Raw genomic sequence first — 18,198 nt, forward strand, 5'->3', positions numbered from 1 at the left:
ATCATGCTTGTGTTACTTCTTTGCACCATATACCTAGCTAGTGCCATGAATATCGCCATTGTTGCATCATATTATTCATGCACTTGTGCTCCTAATGATTATGTGCAAGAAAGAGAACCATCATGATGGATGATGTGTTTATCTACCATGCACACATGTTCTTTGCTTTGTTTTCTGCATGTGCAGGATACTTGGACTTTGTGTCAAATTCCACGTCATGTGAGTTGACAATCCGAGCTCTTGAGAGCGAACCACCTTCTACTATGATGATTCTACATCGCACTTGCTTGTACTTCGGCATTGTGAAGGACACACAAGGACACGTTTACAAGGTGATATCCTTCTCTCTTGAGAACCCTGATACCATAACCATGAATATTGTGAATCATACTACTTGTGTTGCTTGCGCCATGAGACTTATTGGTCATCTTGGACTACTTGATTGTGCACATGTTAGAGATATTGCTTCCACTTGTCATTTTCACTTGTCCATGCCTCATGACATATATACCTTGTGTGTTGCATCCAATTCTCGGATTACTTGCTCCTATTATATGCTTGGTTGCAACAATGTCATTTCTGCACATATGCCATGTCCCTTTGCTTGCTATATTCTTGCGTTGATTGCCTCACACATGATGAACAATTGCTCTTTATATTGTGTTGAGTGCCACACTATATTCACTACACCATATGCACATTATGCTTGGATTGTCTTGTACTTGACTCATGTGTTTAGACACTTCATTTTATTTGGTGTTGTGAATGACTCCTATGCTTACCATAGACCTTTCATTGAGCGCTTTGTGCATGTTTGTTATACCTTGAGGTAGATGTTTGTTCTCTTGTCAAATATATAGCATCTCTACCTCCCATTTGCATGCTTGTTTCCATGATGTCCTTGATTGTGCTCAATTCATATGCTTCTGTGACATGCCACAATCCTTTGTCACACCATATGCTAGGCTTGATGATGACACTTGTTGGGTGACTCACCTTTTGAATGATTGGTTTTGCATTAACGCTAACCACATTTATTTTTCCAAGTGTTTGTTGTCCTTGCTCCTTTTGAAGGAACCACATGACGGTGCGACATTGGAGAGTCCTATTTCGAGCTTCAAGATGATGAGTGCTTGGTGATCGTCCACTTCTACATGGTGACGCCGTCTCTTTCCCATGGTGATTTGGTTTTTGATCCGAGGTCGGATCTTTCCCAAGTGGGAGGGGATGATGCGGAGCATACTACGGACATCACCATGTCTAGAGTTCATTCAGCAAGTGACACCTATGACATCTACTTCACATACATAAAGGTGAATCATCTCTTTTACACGTGCTCACTTGATCCCTTCGAGGATGGTATACTACTTGACACTTCTCAGGTGTGCATGCATAGGTATTGTCGGAGCACCATGAACGATGAGGAGGAGTGCGAGCACAAGTGTACAACTACACCATCCGTGAGGGAAGCATGGAAGAGAAGGAAGAAGAAGCATGGACAAGCTTCTGGAAAGCCCGGAACTTCTGGCCTCCTGCCCGGAACTTCCGGTCATCCGAAACTTCCGGCCCCGACACACCGAAGCCGTCTGAGAGCGTGCCAAATCTCTGGATAGCCCGGACCTTCGACCGGAACCTCCGGCGCCTGGACCTTCCGGCCATCCCTGGAACTCCCGGCCTGCCTGCACGCAGAGACTCGGGCCGAAGCGCATGTACCCTTTCGCCCCTCACTTATCCCTTCGTGGCTATCACTATATATACTCATCCTCCTCCTCCATTCTAGGGTTAGCATTTTGATAGCTCATTTGCATGTGAGATTTGCTCCTTACCCCCATCTCCTCTTGAGAGAGTGAGATTGATGCACTCCATTGGAGTCCAAGGTCTCCTTTGGAGAAGATCCCATAGGGGAATAAAGACCCCATCATGGGAAGATCCTTCTAGGATTCAAGACCTCAACTCCTTTAAGGATTGGGATGAACTAGTTACCTCTTGTATCTTTTTGTGTTGGATTTAAACCTTTGTATCCCTCTATGTGTATGTGGATTTAGCATATGTGTGATTGGATCTTGTCTATTGGAGTGTTTCCTCTCTTTTGTTTTTCTTGTGTTCATCGTTTTCTTCGGGAGATCCCCTCCATTTCGTGAAAGATCGGCCCCTAGGGTTCTACCTTACATTAGCTCAGGTTTCCCCTACACATCTTCGTTTGTGAGCTGTTGCGCTTCTACGGCTGGGAGCTACAGCACATCTCATTCCCACCAAACGGGGTTCTTCACATTGTAAACTTCATCGTATTTTGCGAATGCTTTCTGGGGACAGCCACTCACTTTGAGTTGTTCCGATACTTCTTCCGGGTCTGCGTTCAGACCAACGGGGACACCGTCTGCAACCTTGGAGGAGCCATTCCTGCGACACACCAAAATTTTCGCCACGGACCCCCCGAAGACCCGCAAGAAAAAAAAAGCTGCAACGGCGTGGACGGCGAGCACCGCACCGCACACGAACGCGAACGCGACGCTGCCGCGCCACACAACACGCCATTCGCGCGCGGATCGTCGGATGTCACGCCCACGATAATATTCTCCGGTGCCGCACGTACCATGCGATCGCACAGCTCACATCGAGAGCTTTTCTGTTTGGTGTCGCCGTCAATGAAACACCTTCCCGTCAAGCCGACGACGCCTATAAGTACCTCGCCTGATCGCATTATCACTCCCAAGTACTACAACCTCTCGACCTCTCACCTAGCGCACATCCATGGCGCGCTTCCTCGTCGCCCTCCTCGCTGCCACCCTGGTCGCGGTAATGGCCGAAGAAGAGCAACGCCTGCATCTTCTTCATTTTGGCAAATTGCACCTAGTACATTTTGCATGAGATTAATCAATCACAAACTGGTGCTAACGGCCTGTTTCGTCCCAGGTTCAGGCTGGAGGGCAGCTGGGCCACGCGGCGCCGGCGACGGGGGAGGTGTTCTGGCGCGCCGTGCTGCCGCACTCGCCATTGCCCGACGCCGTTCTCCGCCTCCTCAAACAACCTGCAGCAGGTCTGTCTTGCATCTTCCTCGTCGCCCTCCGTTAACTGTCTTCTTCTCTCGAGTTTGATTGATCACCAAACACAAAAATGCATGCACGCGTGGGTGTTGAACTGCGCACAGAATCCACCAGCTTCGTGAGAGACCCCGAGGACAGGCCCCCCTTCGACTACCGTGATTACAGCCGCTCGTCGTCCGATGATGAACCGAGCAAGAGCACCGTCGCCGCCTCCGGAGCGGGGGGCTTCGACTACGACAACTACAGCGGGGCCGACGAACGTCGTGGTGCCACCGATGAATACAAGGCGCCGAGCAGCAGCCTCGCTGGAAGCGGGGCGTACATGGCTAGGGGCGGCAAGGCGGAGACGACGACGGTGTTCTTTCACGAGGAGGCGGTGCGCGTCGGCAGGAGGCTCCCATTCCACTTCCCGCCGGCGACTCCCGCCGCTCTCGGTTTCCTGCCGCGCCAGGTCGCCGACTCCGTCCCGTTCACGACGGCCGCGCTGCCCGGCATCCTCGCGACGTTTGGCATCGCGTCCGACTCCACCACGGTGCCCAGCATGGAGGCGACGCTGCGCGCCTGCGAGTCGCCCACCATCGCCGGGGAGTCCAAGTTCTGCGCGACTTCGCTGGAGGCCCTGGTGGAGCGCGCCATGGGAGTGCTGGGGACCCGGGACATCAGGCCGGTGACGTCGACGCTGCCCCGCGCCGGCGCCCCGCTGCAGACGTACACCGTCGTCGCCGTGCAGCCGGTGGAGGGGGGGCCTGTCTTCGTGGCGTGCCACGACGAGGCCTACCCGTACACCGTGTACCGGTGCCACACCACCGGCCCGTCCAGGGCGTACACGGTGGACATGGAGGGCGCGCGCGGCGCCGACGCGGTGACCATCGCCGCCGTGTGCCACACCGACACGTCCCTGTGGAACCCGGAGCACGTCTCCTTCAAGCTCCTCGGCACCAAGCCCGGCGGCACGCCGGTCTGCCACCTCATGCCGTACGGGCACATAATCTGGGCCAAGAACGTGAAGCGCTCGCCGGCGTGAGCGGCCCGGCCAGCTCTGTGGTGTCGCCGGAACTAAGATCGATGTACTACTACTATCTGTTCCTACCTACGTCTTCTGTTGTTCATACCACCAGATGGTCACCAGAGCAGCGTTCGTAATAAAAGAACAGCTTCTGCAGAGCTGTGTTTATTTACATTACATTTGAATTTGTATTCAACTGCCTACAAAAACTCTGCACTTTTGCATGTCACTTTTTTTTTTGCGAATTACTTTTGCATGTCACTGCAACAGAACCACTAGCATGCCAAGAAATGGTTTCCTGGACCGCTGAAGTGTACCAATATGGCTGTTCGAATCATATTCTTGTAGAAGAACAAAGTGACATTATGTAGAAGAAACATAAAGAAATTTTCTTGTAGAAGTGGCTAACAAAGTGACATTCTGTAGAAGAAACAGAAAGAATTTTCCCAAGGAATATGGCAAAAGACATCTGGCTTTCAGTTGGAAGGAAAAACGACACTATAAAAGAAACAGAAAGTGTTTTCCTGATAGTTTTGAAATTAGGTCAAGAAACACATAGCAAATGATGTTCACACATTAAGATCTTTTACAGAATAGGTGGCTACCATGCCTTGCCACTCGCAGATTAGAATTTCATTGTCACTACCCCTTAACACTATGTAGATATGGGTTGCAGACTTGCAGTATCTATCTGAATAAGTGTAGCAGCTGACCAAAATCTACTAAGAAAACATCTGCAGTTGAACAGCAGAACTACATTTACTAGGGAAAAGCTGCATCAACATCTACTAAAAACATCTGCAGTTGATCAAAATCACCTCATTAAACTGCGCTTCTCATGGCGAAACTCACGCACGTACTTTTAGCAATACAGATACAGAAGGCCATTGATATGGCAACCATCCATCAATCGATCTTCACGGACGCGAAGAGGTAGTGCACGAAGGATATTGACGTCAAGAAGCCAATGGTTCCAGTGGTGAGCATGATCGCGAACGCCATGAGGAATGAGTAGCCGATGTAGAGCATTGCAGAGACAGGACCGCTCAGGCTTCTGAGATCAAAGACCAAGTAGTTGATGGAGTAGAGGAACACGTAGAGCGCAACAGAGCCTGAAGCAAAGAAAGCCTTCCACCACCACCTCCAGTCCTCAACACAGAGATTCATGTATGTAAGGACAACAGATACCTCGGCGCAAACAATGACAAGCATCAGCAGGACAATCAGCAGGAAGCCAAACACATAGTAGAACCTTCCAAGCCAGATGCTCGACAGAATGAAGAACAGCTCAATAAACAGGGTTCCAAATGGCAGCGTGCCTGCTCCAAGGACCAGAAGCCATGATGGATATTTCCGTGCAGGGATCTCTCTAGGAATCTGGTTGGTGCGAACGGGGAATTCAATTTGCTCTGCTCTTGTACCAAGGAAGCCACCAACAAGCGTTAACGGCACAGAGATACAGAACCACAGAGCCAGAAGGGTGAAAAATAATGATATAGGTAAAGCTCCAGTGCTCTTGCTTCCCCACAGCACAAAGTTTAAGATGGTAAGGACAGTAAACATGACACCAGGGAAAAAGCAAGCAGTCAACCATGACAGTGATCTCCATCCTTCAGACGTTCCCTTAATAGTCCTCCATAGCCGAACACTGACATACCCAGCAACAATACCAAGGAAAAGATAGAGAATAATCATTCCGGTAAGAAGCATTCCTCTTGAAGCTGGAGACATGAACCCAAGTGTGGAAAAAACAATTGTTACAATTGACATGCCCAGAATTTGAACTCCATCACCAATCATGATGCATAATAGCTTGGGGCAAGTTGGCTCTCTGAACACATCTCCAACAACAAGCTTCCACCCAGATAGCTCCTCATTCATCTGTGCTTGCGCTTCCTTGTCGAGCTCTTCATATGTGGTGAGATCCCTCCTGACAGTTCTCAGGAATATAATAAAGACGATTCCTGCCAAGAACAAGATGACCATGAGGGAGTTCATTATAGAGAACCAGTGGACCTTGGCACCAGCCTCCATCTTCAGATAAGCATCCCACCTAGATGGCCACCTGATGTCACTCTTCACAAACTCAACATCATAGGTAAACGTGATCCTCTCCTGTTGCCTGATCACTTGGGACATTCGAAGCTCCACCGGGCAGCTCACAGGTTCAATGGTGTCATGCATGTTAAGCTTAGAGAAATCCTCGGGGTCACGCTTCACACTGCAAGGCACGACCTCAAAACCAACAATCTGATACCCAGACATCCCCTTCTTGTCCATCTCTGATATGACAGCAGATCCTTCTTCTCCAGTACCGATTATTTCTACATTTGTTCCTTCGTACTCATGGACCAAGACCTTAAACTTTAAATGGTTGATGATATAATCATCAGCACTACCAGCGGGAGTGTAACCAACAGGAAAACCAGTCCACTGTACTGTGATACCATTCTGCTCAGCAAAACGCATGACAGGCAGATTGTCCAGCATCATGTTCACCTGATAAAGATCACGGGCCCGCTGCTTGAGAAGCTTTGCATCATTCTCATTAAGCCCTTTCGTGGTGCAGAGGAAGAGGGACTCATTGACATTCACACGGAACCGGTAGGGTGAGTTGTCGATCTGGTCACCCATGAGAAGCTCACCCAGGTTCTCGGCGCTCTTCTTGATGCCACCAGGTGGACGGCAGTATGGCAGACTGTAGTAGCTGAACGGCATCTCAGTCTCAATGGACGTGAGTGAATTAACCTTTGCCCATATATCCTCACCTTGGGAGTATGTGTGCATGTAGCTGCCAGGCAAGTAGAATGCATTGCCTGGAGACAAAGTCAGCAACAGCACAGCCAACAATAACAGAGCCCGACAACAAGAACTGTGCAGCGCCCCAGCCATCTGAAGCACAAACTCTCACCAACGACCTAGAACATGTGAGGTATACCCTGTAACAAGAACATTTTTATTGATCAAAAACACGCATAAATTACATCCATCATTATTTTGGTATAAATCTTTTTATCTAGACAACAACATCTGAAAGGTGTAATGATAATTGCAGAAGACTAGTCGTTTCCTAGAGCAAGATCATGCAAAATCCATCCATTCCCTCACAATCTAGAGTAGTAAACATTAATTCCCCTCCGATTAAACAATACTTGACTACCTTAAGAAGTAACTAACGCAGTGCAACCAAACTAGAACAGTGATAGTATAGAAGCGCGATGACAAAAGTTCTCCAACAAACAGAGGGCACAGCCACTCACTGGGAGTAAAATACTGCAAAAGGTTACTATGAAACCTAAAATACAACCGATCTTGCCTCTAACCAGACGAACAATTCCGTATTTCCTACGCGCCTAAAATCGGAAGCGTTCGGCAACCATGAAACACTTCACAGTTCACACATCGATTACAGAGCAGGTACTGCAGCCCCCATGACCACGTACCTACGCCGAAAAACCCCGCAGATCTAGAGAAAAGAGCCTAAGGAACTCGGAGATCTAGAGCAAGCAACTGAGGGGGAATGAAATCCGGGCGCAAGGCTGCAACCCCGCGCTGCTGGTAGAGCTAGGGACGCGAATTGAAGGAGTGGGAATTGATGGAAGCGTCGAGAAGGTTCTAGAACTGCGGAGGAAGGTACCTGACGGTGGCTAACCGGGAAGAAGCGAGGGCGGAGCTGGCGAACGGGATGGGTGGATCCGGGGAGGGGAAATATGGGAGGGCAGGCGCACGGAAAAAAAGTGGGCAAGGGGGGTCGAGATATTTGGGTGGCGCATCCAAATCTTGGCGATGTTGGGCTGGGCTGCTGTAGGATAGGATTTCCATTTCCTGCCCCGGTGGTGCTGCCGTTTCGACCGAAGAAGAAAAACTCCCCTACAAAACACGAACAAGAAAGAAAAAACTTGTACCGGCATCTTCTTTCTTTTTTTAAGGAAAGCCTTTTATAGCGGTTTTATTCACTAGGCAAAACACTTACATCGGTTTTTTTTGTGAGAACACTTACATCGTTTGACAAGACAGAGACAAGAAAATTAAGAGGATCCTCTTGCACACAAGAGGGCTAAGCTCTTACTAGCTAAAACATGTGCCGCCGTATTGGCTTCCATAGGACAAAACTCGAATGAAACATCACTAAACTCATGACAAAGTAAGAAACAATCATCGTACATCGCTGTCGTGGGTCCAAGAGAATGGCCACCATGTTTCATAATCTCGATCACTTCCTATGTGAAAAGAACTTAAATTTGTGGTTGAGGCAATGACAGATAAGTATCTTGGATTACCCTTGCATGTGGGGGTGGACCGCAGTCATTGTTTTCAGCATCTGCTTGGTAGAGTCTGGGCTCTTATTGATGGGTGGAATGCGAGGATGCTATCACTGGGAGGAAAGTAAGTACTGTTAAAATCTGTTGCATAATCTATCCTAGTATATGCAATGTTCGTTTTCAGTTTGCCAAAGAATATATGCAAGAGTATTTGTGATGCAATTACTAGGCACTGGTGGGGTGGCTCGCATAATCAAAGAAATTGCATTGGAAAGCTTGGTGGAAGATGTGCATCACGGAAAAAAAGAGGAATGGGATCTGTGATTACACTGTTTTAATCAAGCAATGTTGGCTAAGCAGTGTTGGAGACTTATATGTGAACCACACTCATTATGTGCTCAGGTACTTCGAGCAAAGTAATACCTTGATGAAGACCCTTTAAAATCTAAGCTATAGAAAGGTGCCTCGTTTACATGGCGCGGTATCATTGTCAGGATTAAAGACTTTGAGGAGGGGTGCAGTTTGGAGACCAGGTAGTGGGGCAAACATTAAAATTTGGTGGAATCTTGGGATTCCCACTACTCATGATAGGCGTGTTTTGACACCACGTAGGAATTTTCTTCTTGAGACTGTGCAGGATCTTATTGACCCTCAAACAGGCGAGTGGAATGTGCATCTGGTACATGATAATTTTTGGCATATTGATGCTAACAGGATTTTACAAATTTCGCTTCCTTCTCAAGATCAACCGGATTTCACAGCTTGGCAACTATGTAAGTCCGGGAGTTTTACTATTCGATCAACATACTATGCAGAATGAAAAATGGAGTACCGGACTAGCGCAGGTGTTGTTACAGATATGACGGTATGGAAGTTACTTTGGGACTTGAAAATTTCTCCCAAGGTGCATATTTTTATTTGGAGAGCTCTACACGTAATTATTCCATGTTATTATACCCTAGTGAACAAGCATATTAAGACTCCGGTGACTTGCCTAGTGTGCAAGGTGGATCTTGAAGACCTCAAACATATGTTGTTTATTTGTGAGAGAGCAAAGGAGGTTTGAAGGAACTTGGTCTTGAGGCAAGTGTGGCGTCTGTGGCGGCACAATACAAATCGGGTTCTTTAACACTTGATGAGATTATATGCTAAAACCTACTAGGTGGTGTTCCATTCCCAGGTGAAAATGCAGGGAGCTGGCGATGGTTGCATGTTGGTATATTTGGTGGGAACGGCGTTAGGTATCTCACGATGAAAATATTGGTACGCCAGCACGATCGACTTTACAAATCAAAGGCATTGTTGTAAACTGGGTAGCAGAAAAGAAGCTTACATCAACTCGACAAGCTAGCTGGTCTAGGCCGATGACAGGCTGCATAAAATTAATGTTGATGCTTCTTACCATGCGGACTCGGGTCCAGGTGAAGTGGTGCAATCTTACGTGACTCTAAGGTAGGTTTTGTGGCTGCAACAGTGGAATTTAAACATCATGCTCTTGATGCTGCCACAATGGAGGTTTTTTGCATTGTTATTGGGTCTATGGCTGATAGCCTGCAAGCGCACAAGGTTTAGTTGTAGCCTTTTTGAAGTAAGAGTATCGATCCCACAGGGAGCACAGGAATCAGACTTTGCCTCTTGTAGTGAATTATGAATTTGTGCCTGCAAGTAATTGTAGAGCCCAAATAAAGTGATGGCGGAAATAAATTGTGATTGTGGTGTGAAACAAGCTTTAAAACAAATAACATAAAAGTAATAAGAAAAGCATTGACTTGAGTAACTGACAAACTAGCAGAAGAGTAAGGCGTTCTCGGGGAGTCTGGGATCCCCATTGGTATGTTTCTAGCGCAACCTATGCATGGGCATGGTATGGTACGATACTCGAGCCACTCTTGACATTATGCTAGGCGGAGCCGGGTATAGAACAAGTTCTACTCGCAGTAAACTTCGTGCCACGCATGCCACCACCATAGTCTTCCCCTGCGGGTTGCAACTATGATAATAAGGGTTTACCCCGTGGACGCGACCTCTCTAAGGGTTCTCCGTAATTCCCCTATCAATTGCAAAGGTTAGGAGTAAAGGCTTTTATTGTCACCTCGAATTACCCTCATGTCCTACCCTTTACAACGACAGTGATATATTTCATGGCCATAAGACAATAATGTTGAGTGGGGCCCCTTCACAACATCCATGAAGTTATTAAACTAAGCATTCAATAGAGGATCTCATATCCGAAATAACGATTCAAATCCTATACATGCCAAGTTTCATCCATACCCCCGAGAACTAGGAGTCTACTCACACATGGAGACAACCAACGTCACAAAGGGGTGATGGCAAACATGAGTGAATGATACAAGTAACACACAAGATGATCCACTAGGGTTCCTAATGTTACAATGTTAAGTAGTGATATGTCTCCAACGTATCTATAATTTATGAAGTATTCATGCCATGTTTACAATAGTTTTATATGGTTTTGGTATGATTTGATTAGAACTAACCCGGACTGACATTGTTTTCAATAGAACTACTGTGGTGTTGTTTTCTGTGCAGAAATAGAAGTTCTCGAAATGGGCTGAAAATTTACGGTGATTTTTTGTGGACCAAAAGAGACCCCCGAGACTTAAAGGAAGGACTAGAAGCCTCACGAGGAAGCAACAAGCCTGGTAGGCGTGGGTCCCCCCAGGTAGCTCCTACCAAGCTTGTCGCTCCCTCATGGGCCCTCTTGACGTGAAACCGACGCCAAAAATTCTTATAAATACCAAAAACTCCAGAAAGAAATCTAGAACTTCTGCTCTGCCGCCGCAAGCCTTTGTACCAAAGCGATCTCATCTGGAGGCCTTCTCTGGCACCCTACCAGAGGGGGGAATTATCACCGGAGGCCATCTTCATCATCCTGGCGGTCTTCATGACAAGGAGGGAGTAGTTCACCCTCGAGGTTGAGGGTATGTACCAGTAGCTATGTGTTTGATCTCTCTCTCTCTCTCTCTCTCTCTCTCTCTCTATCTATCTATCTATCTATCTATCTATCTATCTATCTCTCTCTCTCTCTCTCTCTCTCTCATGTTTTTGATTTGGCACGGTCTTGATGTATCACGAGCTTTGTTAATACAGTTGGATCATATGGTGTTTCTCCCTCTCTATCTTGTTGTGATGAATTGAGTTTTACCTTTGAGGTTTCACTATTATCGGATTGAATTCTTTTTGTATTTGAGAACACTTGATGTATGCCTTGCATATGGATACTCGGGGTGACAATGGGGTGTCCTATTGATTCACTTGATATATGTTTTGGTATTAAACTTGTGGATTATCGTGACATTGGGGTAATCTATGCATAGGGGTTGATACATGTTTTCGTCTTTCCTTCTCCGGTAGAAACATTGGGGCACTCTTTGAAGTTCTTTGTGTTGGATTGAATATTATGGATCTGAAGTTGCTTGATGCATATCGAATAATCAACTAACGGATACTTGTGGTGACAATGGAGTATCTAGGTGACATTAGAGTTGGTTGATGTGTATCATATGGTGTTATTTGAGTACAAACTCTCGGGTTTTTTGTGACACTTATAGGGATGACTCAATAGATTGATCGGGAAATATAACTTTGAGGTAGTTTCGTACCCTACAACAATTTCATCTTATGTTTTCCGCTAGATAAGAACTTTGGAGTGACTCTTTGTCGCACATTGAGGGATTATATGATTCAATTATGTTAGCACTGTTGAGAGGTTGCACTAGTGAAAGTATGAACCCTAGCCCTGGTTTCTAAGCATTGCAATACCATTTGTAATCCATTTTATCACTTGCTACCTTGCTATTTTTTATTTTTAGGTTACAAAAACCTATATCTATTATCCATGCTACACTTGTATCACCATCTCTTCGCCGAAATAGTGCATCTATACAATTTCCCATTATAGTAGATGTGTTCGGACACAAGATATTTCTTGTATTTGATTGCAGGGTTATTTGAGAGAGACTATCTTCATTCTACGCCTCCCACTGATTGATAAACCTTAGGTCATCCACTTGAGGGAAAATTGCTATTGTCCCAAAACTCTGCGCTTGGAGGCCCAACACGAGTCTACAACAGTAAGTTGTGTAGTAGACGTCAAGCTCTTTTCTGGCGTCGTTGCCGGGGAGGTGAGTCCTTGAAGGTATATCTTTAGATCTTGCAATTGAATCTTTTAGTTTCTTGTTTTATCACTAGTGCCTCATATGCTTCATCTTTATAATGTCTTTCTCGAAAATGATGGATCAGAAAATTGTGCCAAAGTGTTAGAAGAAGAATTCAATAAAATGTTTGGCATAAAATCTTTGAATGATAAGCATGATTGCAATATTGTTAGTATGCTTTCTTTGAATACCTATGATGCTAATTATATGAAATGCCATAAGCTTGGGGATGCTATGTTTGATGAAGATGATATTTTTAGTCCCCCAAGTTTCGATGAGAAAATTTATTATGATGATTGCATGCCTCTTATTTATTATGGTTACCATTATGAAAGTGGGTTTGGAAGAGTATCAACTCTAGGAAGTAATGATCCCACTATTTTGGAGGGTGCTGAATCTTATTGTTATAATTATGAAAGTGGATTTGGAGAGTCATGGCTTTATTTAATGATGAATCCACTATTTTGGAAGAGGTTTCAATTGATTATGACAACAAAGTTGCTATTTGTAATGATTATTGTGATGACATGTATGCTATAAAGAATAATTATAACCATGAAATTTTTCATTGTGATTTTAGTGCCCAAATTGATTATGTAAATCAAGTATCATGTGATAGTTATTTTGTTGAGTTTGCAACAATTATTATTGATGAGAAGAAATTTGCTTATGTGGAGAGTCATACTTTTTTTATGCATGTGGTGTTGGGGAACGCAGTATCTCAAAAAATTTACCTATGATCACGAAAGATCTATCTACGTGATGCATAAGCGGGAGATTGTGTCCACGTACCCTCGTAGACTGAAAGCGGAAGCGTTATATCAATGCGGTTGATGTAGTCGTACGTCTTCACGATCCGACCGATCCTAGCACCGAACGTACGGCACCTCCGTGTTCAGCACACGTTCAGCTAGATGACGTCCCTCGTACTCTTGATCCAGTTGACGCCGAGGGAGAGTTCCATCAGCACGATGGCGTGGCGACGGTGATGATGAAGTTACCGGTGCAGGGCTTCGCCTAAGCACTACGATGATATGACTGAGGTGTGTAACTGTGGAGGGGGACACTGCACATGGCTAATAGAAATCTTGGAGTGCCTTTGGGGTGCCCCTACCCACGTATATAAAGGAGGGAGGAAGAGGAGGCCGGCCTAGAGGGGGCGCGCCAAAGGAGGGAGTCCTACTTGGACTCCTGGTCCAAGTTGGATTCGGCCCCCCCTTTCCTATTCCAACTAGGAGAAGGAAGGGAAGGATGAAGAGGGGAGAAGGAAGGAGGGGGGCGCCGCCCCCTCCTAGTACAATTCGGACCAGCCCATGGGGGGCACGCGGACACCCCTTGAGGCACTTCTCTCCTTTCCCGTATGGCCCATTAAGGCCCACTACTTCCCCGGCGAATTCCCGTAAATCTCCGGTACTCTGAAAAATATCTGAATCACTCGGAACCTTTCCGATGTTCGAATATGGCCTTCCAATATATCGATCTTTATGTCTCGACCATTTAGAGACTCCTCATCATGTCTATGATCTCATCCGGGACTCCGAACAAACTTTGGTCATCAAATCACATAACTCATAATACAAATCGTCATCAAACGTTAAGCGTGCGGACCCTATGGGTTCGAGAACTATGTAGACATGACCGACACACATCTCCGGTCAATAACCAATAACGGAACCTAGATGCTCATATTGGCTCCTACATATTCTACAAAAACCTATATCTACTATCCATGCTTCACTTGTATCACCATCTCTTCGCCGAAATAGTGCATCTATACAATTTCCCATTATACTAGGTGTGTTGGGGACACAAGATATTTCTTGTATTTGATTGTAGGGTTATTTGAGAGAGACTATCTTCATTCTACGCCTCCCACTGATTGATAAACCTTAGGTCATCCACTTGAGGGAAAATTGCTATTGTCCCAAAACTCTGCGCTTGGAGGCCCAACACGAGTCTACAACAGTAAGTTGTGTAGTAGACGTCAAGCTCTTTTCTGGCGTCGTTGCCGGGGAGGTGAGTCCTTGAAGGTATATCTTTAGATCTTGCAACTGAATCTTTTAGTTTCTTGTTTTATCACTAGTGCCTCATATGCTTCATCTTTATAATGTCTTTCTCGAAAATGATGGATCAGAAAATTGTGCCAAAGTGTTAGAAGAAGAATTCAATAAAATGTTTGGCATAAAATCTTTGAATGATAAGCATGATTGCAATATTGTTAGTATGCTTTCTTTGAATACCTATGATGCTAATTATATGAAATGCCATAAGCTTGGGGATGCTATGTTTGATGAAGATGATATTTTTAGTCCCCCAAGTTTCGATGAGAAAATTTATTATGATGATTGCATGCCTCTTATTTATGATGGTTACCATTATGAAAGTGGGTTTGGAAGAGTATCAACTCTAGGAAGTAATGATCCCACTATTTTGGAGGGTGTTGAATCTTATTGTTATAATTATGAAAGTGGATTTGGAGAGTCATGGCTTTATTTAATGACGAATCCACTATTTTGGAAGAGGTTTCAATTGATTATGACAACAAAGTTGCTATTTGTGATGATTATTGTGATGACATGTATGCTATAAAGAATAATTATAACCATGAAATTTTTCATTGTGATTTTAGTGCTCAAATTGATTATGTAAATCAAGTATCATGTGATAGTTATTTTGTTGAGTTTGCAACAATTATTATTGATGAGAAGAAATTTGCTTATGTGGAGAGTCATAAATTTTTTATGCATGTGGTGTTGGGGAACACAGTATCTCAAAAAATTTACATGTGATCACGAAAGATCTATCTACGTGATGCATAAGCAGGAGAGTGTGTCCACATACCCTCGTAGACTAAAAGCGGAAGCGTTATATCAACGCGGTTGATGTAGTCGTACGTCTTCACGATCCGACTGATCCTAGCACCGAACATACGGCACCTCCGTGTTCAGCACACGTTCAGCTCGATGACGTCCCTCGTACTCTTGATCTAGTTGAGGCCGAGGGAGAGTTCTGACAGCACGACGGTGTGGCGACGGTGATGATGAAGTTACCGGCGCAGGGCTTCGCCTAAGCACCACGACGATATGAGTGAGGTGTGTAACTGTGGAGGGGGAAACCGCACATGGCTAAGACAAATCTTGGAGTGCCTTTGGGGTGCCCCCTGCCCACGTATATAAAGGAGGGAGGAAGAGGGGGCGCGCCAAAGGGGGGAGTCCTACTTGGACTCCCGGTCCAAGTAGGATTCGCCCCCCCCCCCCTTTCCTATTCCAACTAGGAGAAGGAAGGGAAGGATGAAGAAGGGAGAAGGAAGGAGGGGGGCTTTGCCCCATCCTAGTCCAATTCGGACCATCCCATGGGGGGCACGCGGCCACCCCTTGAGGCCCTTCTCTCCTTTCCCGTATGGCCCATTAAGGCCCACTACTTCTCCCGGCGAATTCCCGTAACTCTCCCGTACTCCGAAAAATACGTGAATCTCTCGGAACCTTTTCGATGTTCGAATATGGTCTTCCAATATATCGATCTTTATGTCTCGACCATTTCGAGACTCCTCATCATGTCTATGATCTCATCCGGGACTCCGAACAAACTTTGGTCATCAAATCACATAACTCATAATACAAATCGTCATCAAACGTTAAGCGTGCGGACCCTATGGGTTCGAGAACTATGTAGACATGACCGACACACATCTCCGGTCAATAACCAATAACGGAACCTGGATGCTCATATTGGCTCCTACATATTCTACGAAGATCTTTATCGGTCAAACCGCATAACAACATATGTGTTCCCTTTGTCATTGGTATGTTACTTGCCCGACATTCGATCGCCAGTATCATCATACCTAGTTCAATCTCGTTACCGGCATGTCTCTTTACTCGTTCCGTAATACTTCATCCCGCAACTAACTCATTAGTCACAATGCTTGCAAGGCTTATAGTGATGAGTATTACCGAGAGGGCCTAGAGATACCTCTCCGATACACGGAGAGACAAATCCTAATCTCGATCTATGCCAACCCAACAAACACCTTCGGAGACACCTGTAGAGCACCTTTACAATCACCCAGTTATGTTGTCACGTTTGATAGCACACAAGGTGTTCCTCCGGTATTCGGGAGTTGCATAATCTCATAGTCCGAGGAACATGTATAAGTCATGAAGAAAGCAGTAGCAATGAAATTGTAACGATCATAATGGCAAGCTATCGAATGGGTCTTGTCCATCACATCATTCTCCTAATGATGTGATCCCGTTCATCAAATGACAACACATGTCTATAGTTAGGAAACATAAACATCTTTGATAAACGAGCTAGTCAAGTAGAGGCATACTAGGGACACTTTGTTTTGTCCATGTATTCACACATGTACTAAGTTTCCCGTTAATACAATTGTAGCATGAATAATAAACATTTATCATGAAATAAGGAAATAAATAATAACCTTATTATTGCCTCTAGGGCATATTTCCTTCAGTCTCCCACTCGCACTAGAGTCAATAATCTAGTGCACATCGTCATGTGATTTAACACCAATAGTTTACATCTTTATGTGATTAGTTCACATCGCCATGTGAATAACACCCAAAGGGTTTACTTGAGTCAATAATCTAGTTCACATCGCAATGTGATTAACACCCAAAGAGTACTAAGGTGTGATCATGTTTTGCTTGTGAGAGAAGTTTAGTCAACGGGTCTGCCACATTCAGATCCATATGTATTTTGCAAATTTCTATGTCTACAAAGCTCTGCATGGAGCTACTCTAACTAATTGCTCCCACTTTCAATATGTATCCAGATTGATATTTAGAGTCATCTGGATCGGTGTAAAAGCTTGCATTGACGTAACTCTTTATGACGAACTCTTTATCACCCCTATAACTGAGAAACATTTCCTTAGTTCTCACTAAGGATAATTTTTGACCGTTATCCAGTGACCTACTCTTAGATCACTATTGTACCCCATTGCCAAACTTATGGAAAGGCACACAATAGGTCTGGTACACAGCACATCATGCTTTATAGAACCTATGACTGTGGCATAGGGAATGACTTTCATTCTCTTTCTATATTCTGCCGTGGTCGGGCTTTGAGTCTTACTGAACTTTACACCTTGTAATACAGACAAGAACTTCTTCTTTGACTGATCCATTTTAAACTCTTTCAAAAACTTGTCAAGGTATTTACTCATTGAAAAATCTTATCAAGCGTCCTGATCTATCTATAGATCTTGATGCCCAATATGTAAGCAGCTTCACCGAGGTCTTTCATTGAAAAACTCTTATTCAAGTATCCGTTTATGCTATTCAGAAATTCTATATCATTTCCAATCAACAATATGTCATCCACATATAATATTAGAAATGCTACAGAGCTCCCACTCACTTTCTTGTAAATATAGGCTTCACCGCAAGTCTGTATAAAACTTTATGCTTTGATCAACTCATCAAAGCATATATTCCAACTCCGAGATGCTTGCGCCAGTCCATAGATGGATTGTTGGAGCTTTGCTTACTTTGTTAGCACCTTTAGGATCGAAAAAACCTTCTGGTTGCATCATATACAACTCTTCTTTAAGAAATCCATTTGGAATGCAGGTTTGACACCCATTTGCCAAATTTCATAAAATGCGGCAATTGCTAACATGATTCAGACAGACTTTTAAGCATCGATACAAGTGATAAAATCTCATTGTAGTCAACACC

The 18,198-nt window shown here is 44.9% G+C and overlaps 2 protein-coding genes across 3 annotated transcripts; one reads left to right on the top strand and one right to left on the bottom strand.

The window, feature by feature from the left end:
* Positions 1–2,706: 2,706 nt before the first annotated feature.
* On the top strand, positions 2,707–4,229 carry LOC119336776 (protein RAFTIN 1B). Of its 2 annotated transcripts, none has more exons than XM_037608853.1 (3): positions 2,707–2,796; positions 2,914–3,037; positions 3,149–4,229. In XM_037608853.1, the coding sequence occupies exons 1-3, from the start codon at positions 2,752–2,754 to the stop codon at positions 4,066–4,068; spliced, it is 1,089 nt and encodes a 362-aa protein (XP_037464750.1). In that variant the 5' UTR covers positions 2,707–2,751; the 3' UTR covers positions 4,069–4,229. The 2 variants fall into 2 exon arrangements, with proteins under 2 accessions (XP_037464750.1, XP_037464751.1); XM_037608854.1 differs by having other exon boundaries at positions 2,726–2,796; positions 2,920–3,037.
* Positions 4,230–4,556: 327 nt separating this feature from the next.
* LOC119336775 (transmembrane 9 superfamily member 12-like) lies at positions 4,557–7,816 on the bottom strand. Its single transcript, XM_037608852.1, has 2 exons — positions 7,688–7,816; positions 4,557–6,989 (listed from the first exon to the last, which is right to left on the bottom strand). The coding sequence occupies exon 2, from the start codon at positions 6,940–6,942 to the stop codon at positions 4,957–4,959; it is 1,986 nt and encodes a 661-aa protein (XP_037464749.1). The 5' UTR covers positions 6,943–6,989; positions 7,688–7,816; the 3' UTR covers positions 4,557–4,956.
* Between the last annotated feature and the right edge of the window lie 10,382 nt (positions 7,817–18,198).

Source organism: Triticum dicoccoides, chromosome 7B (assembly GCF_002162155.2).
Source record: "Triticum dicoccoides isolate Atlit2015 ecotype Zavitan chromosome 7B, WEW_v2.0, whole genome shotgun sequence".
Classification (NCBI taxonomy): domain Eukaryota; kingdom Viridiplantae; phylum Streptophyta; class Magnoliopsida; order Poales; family Poaceae; genus Triticum; species Triticum dicoccoides.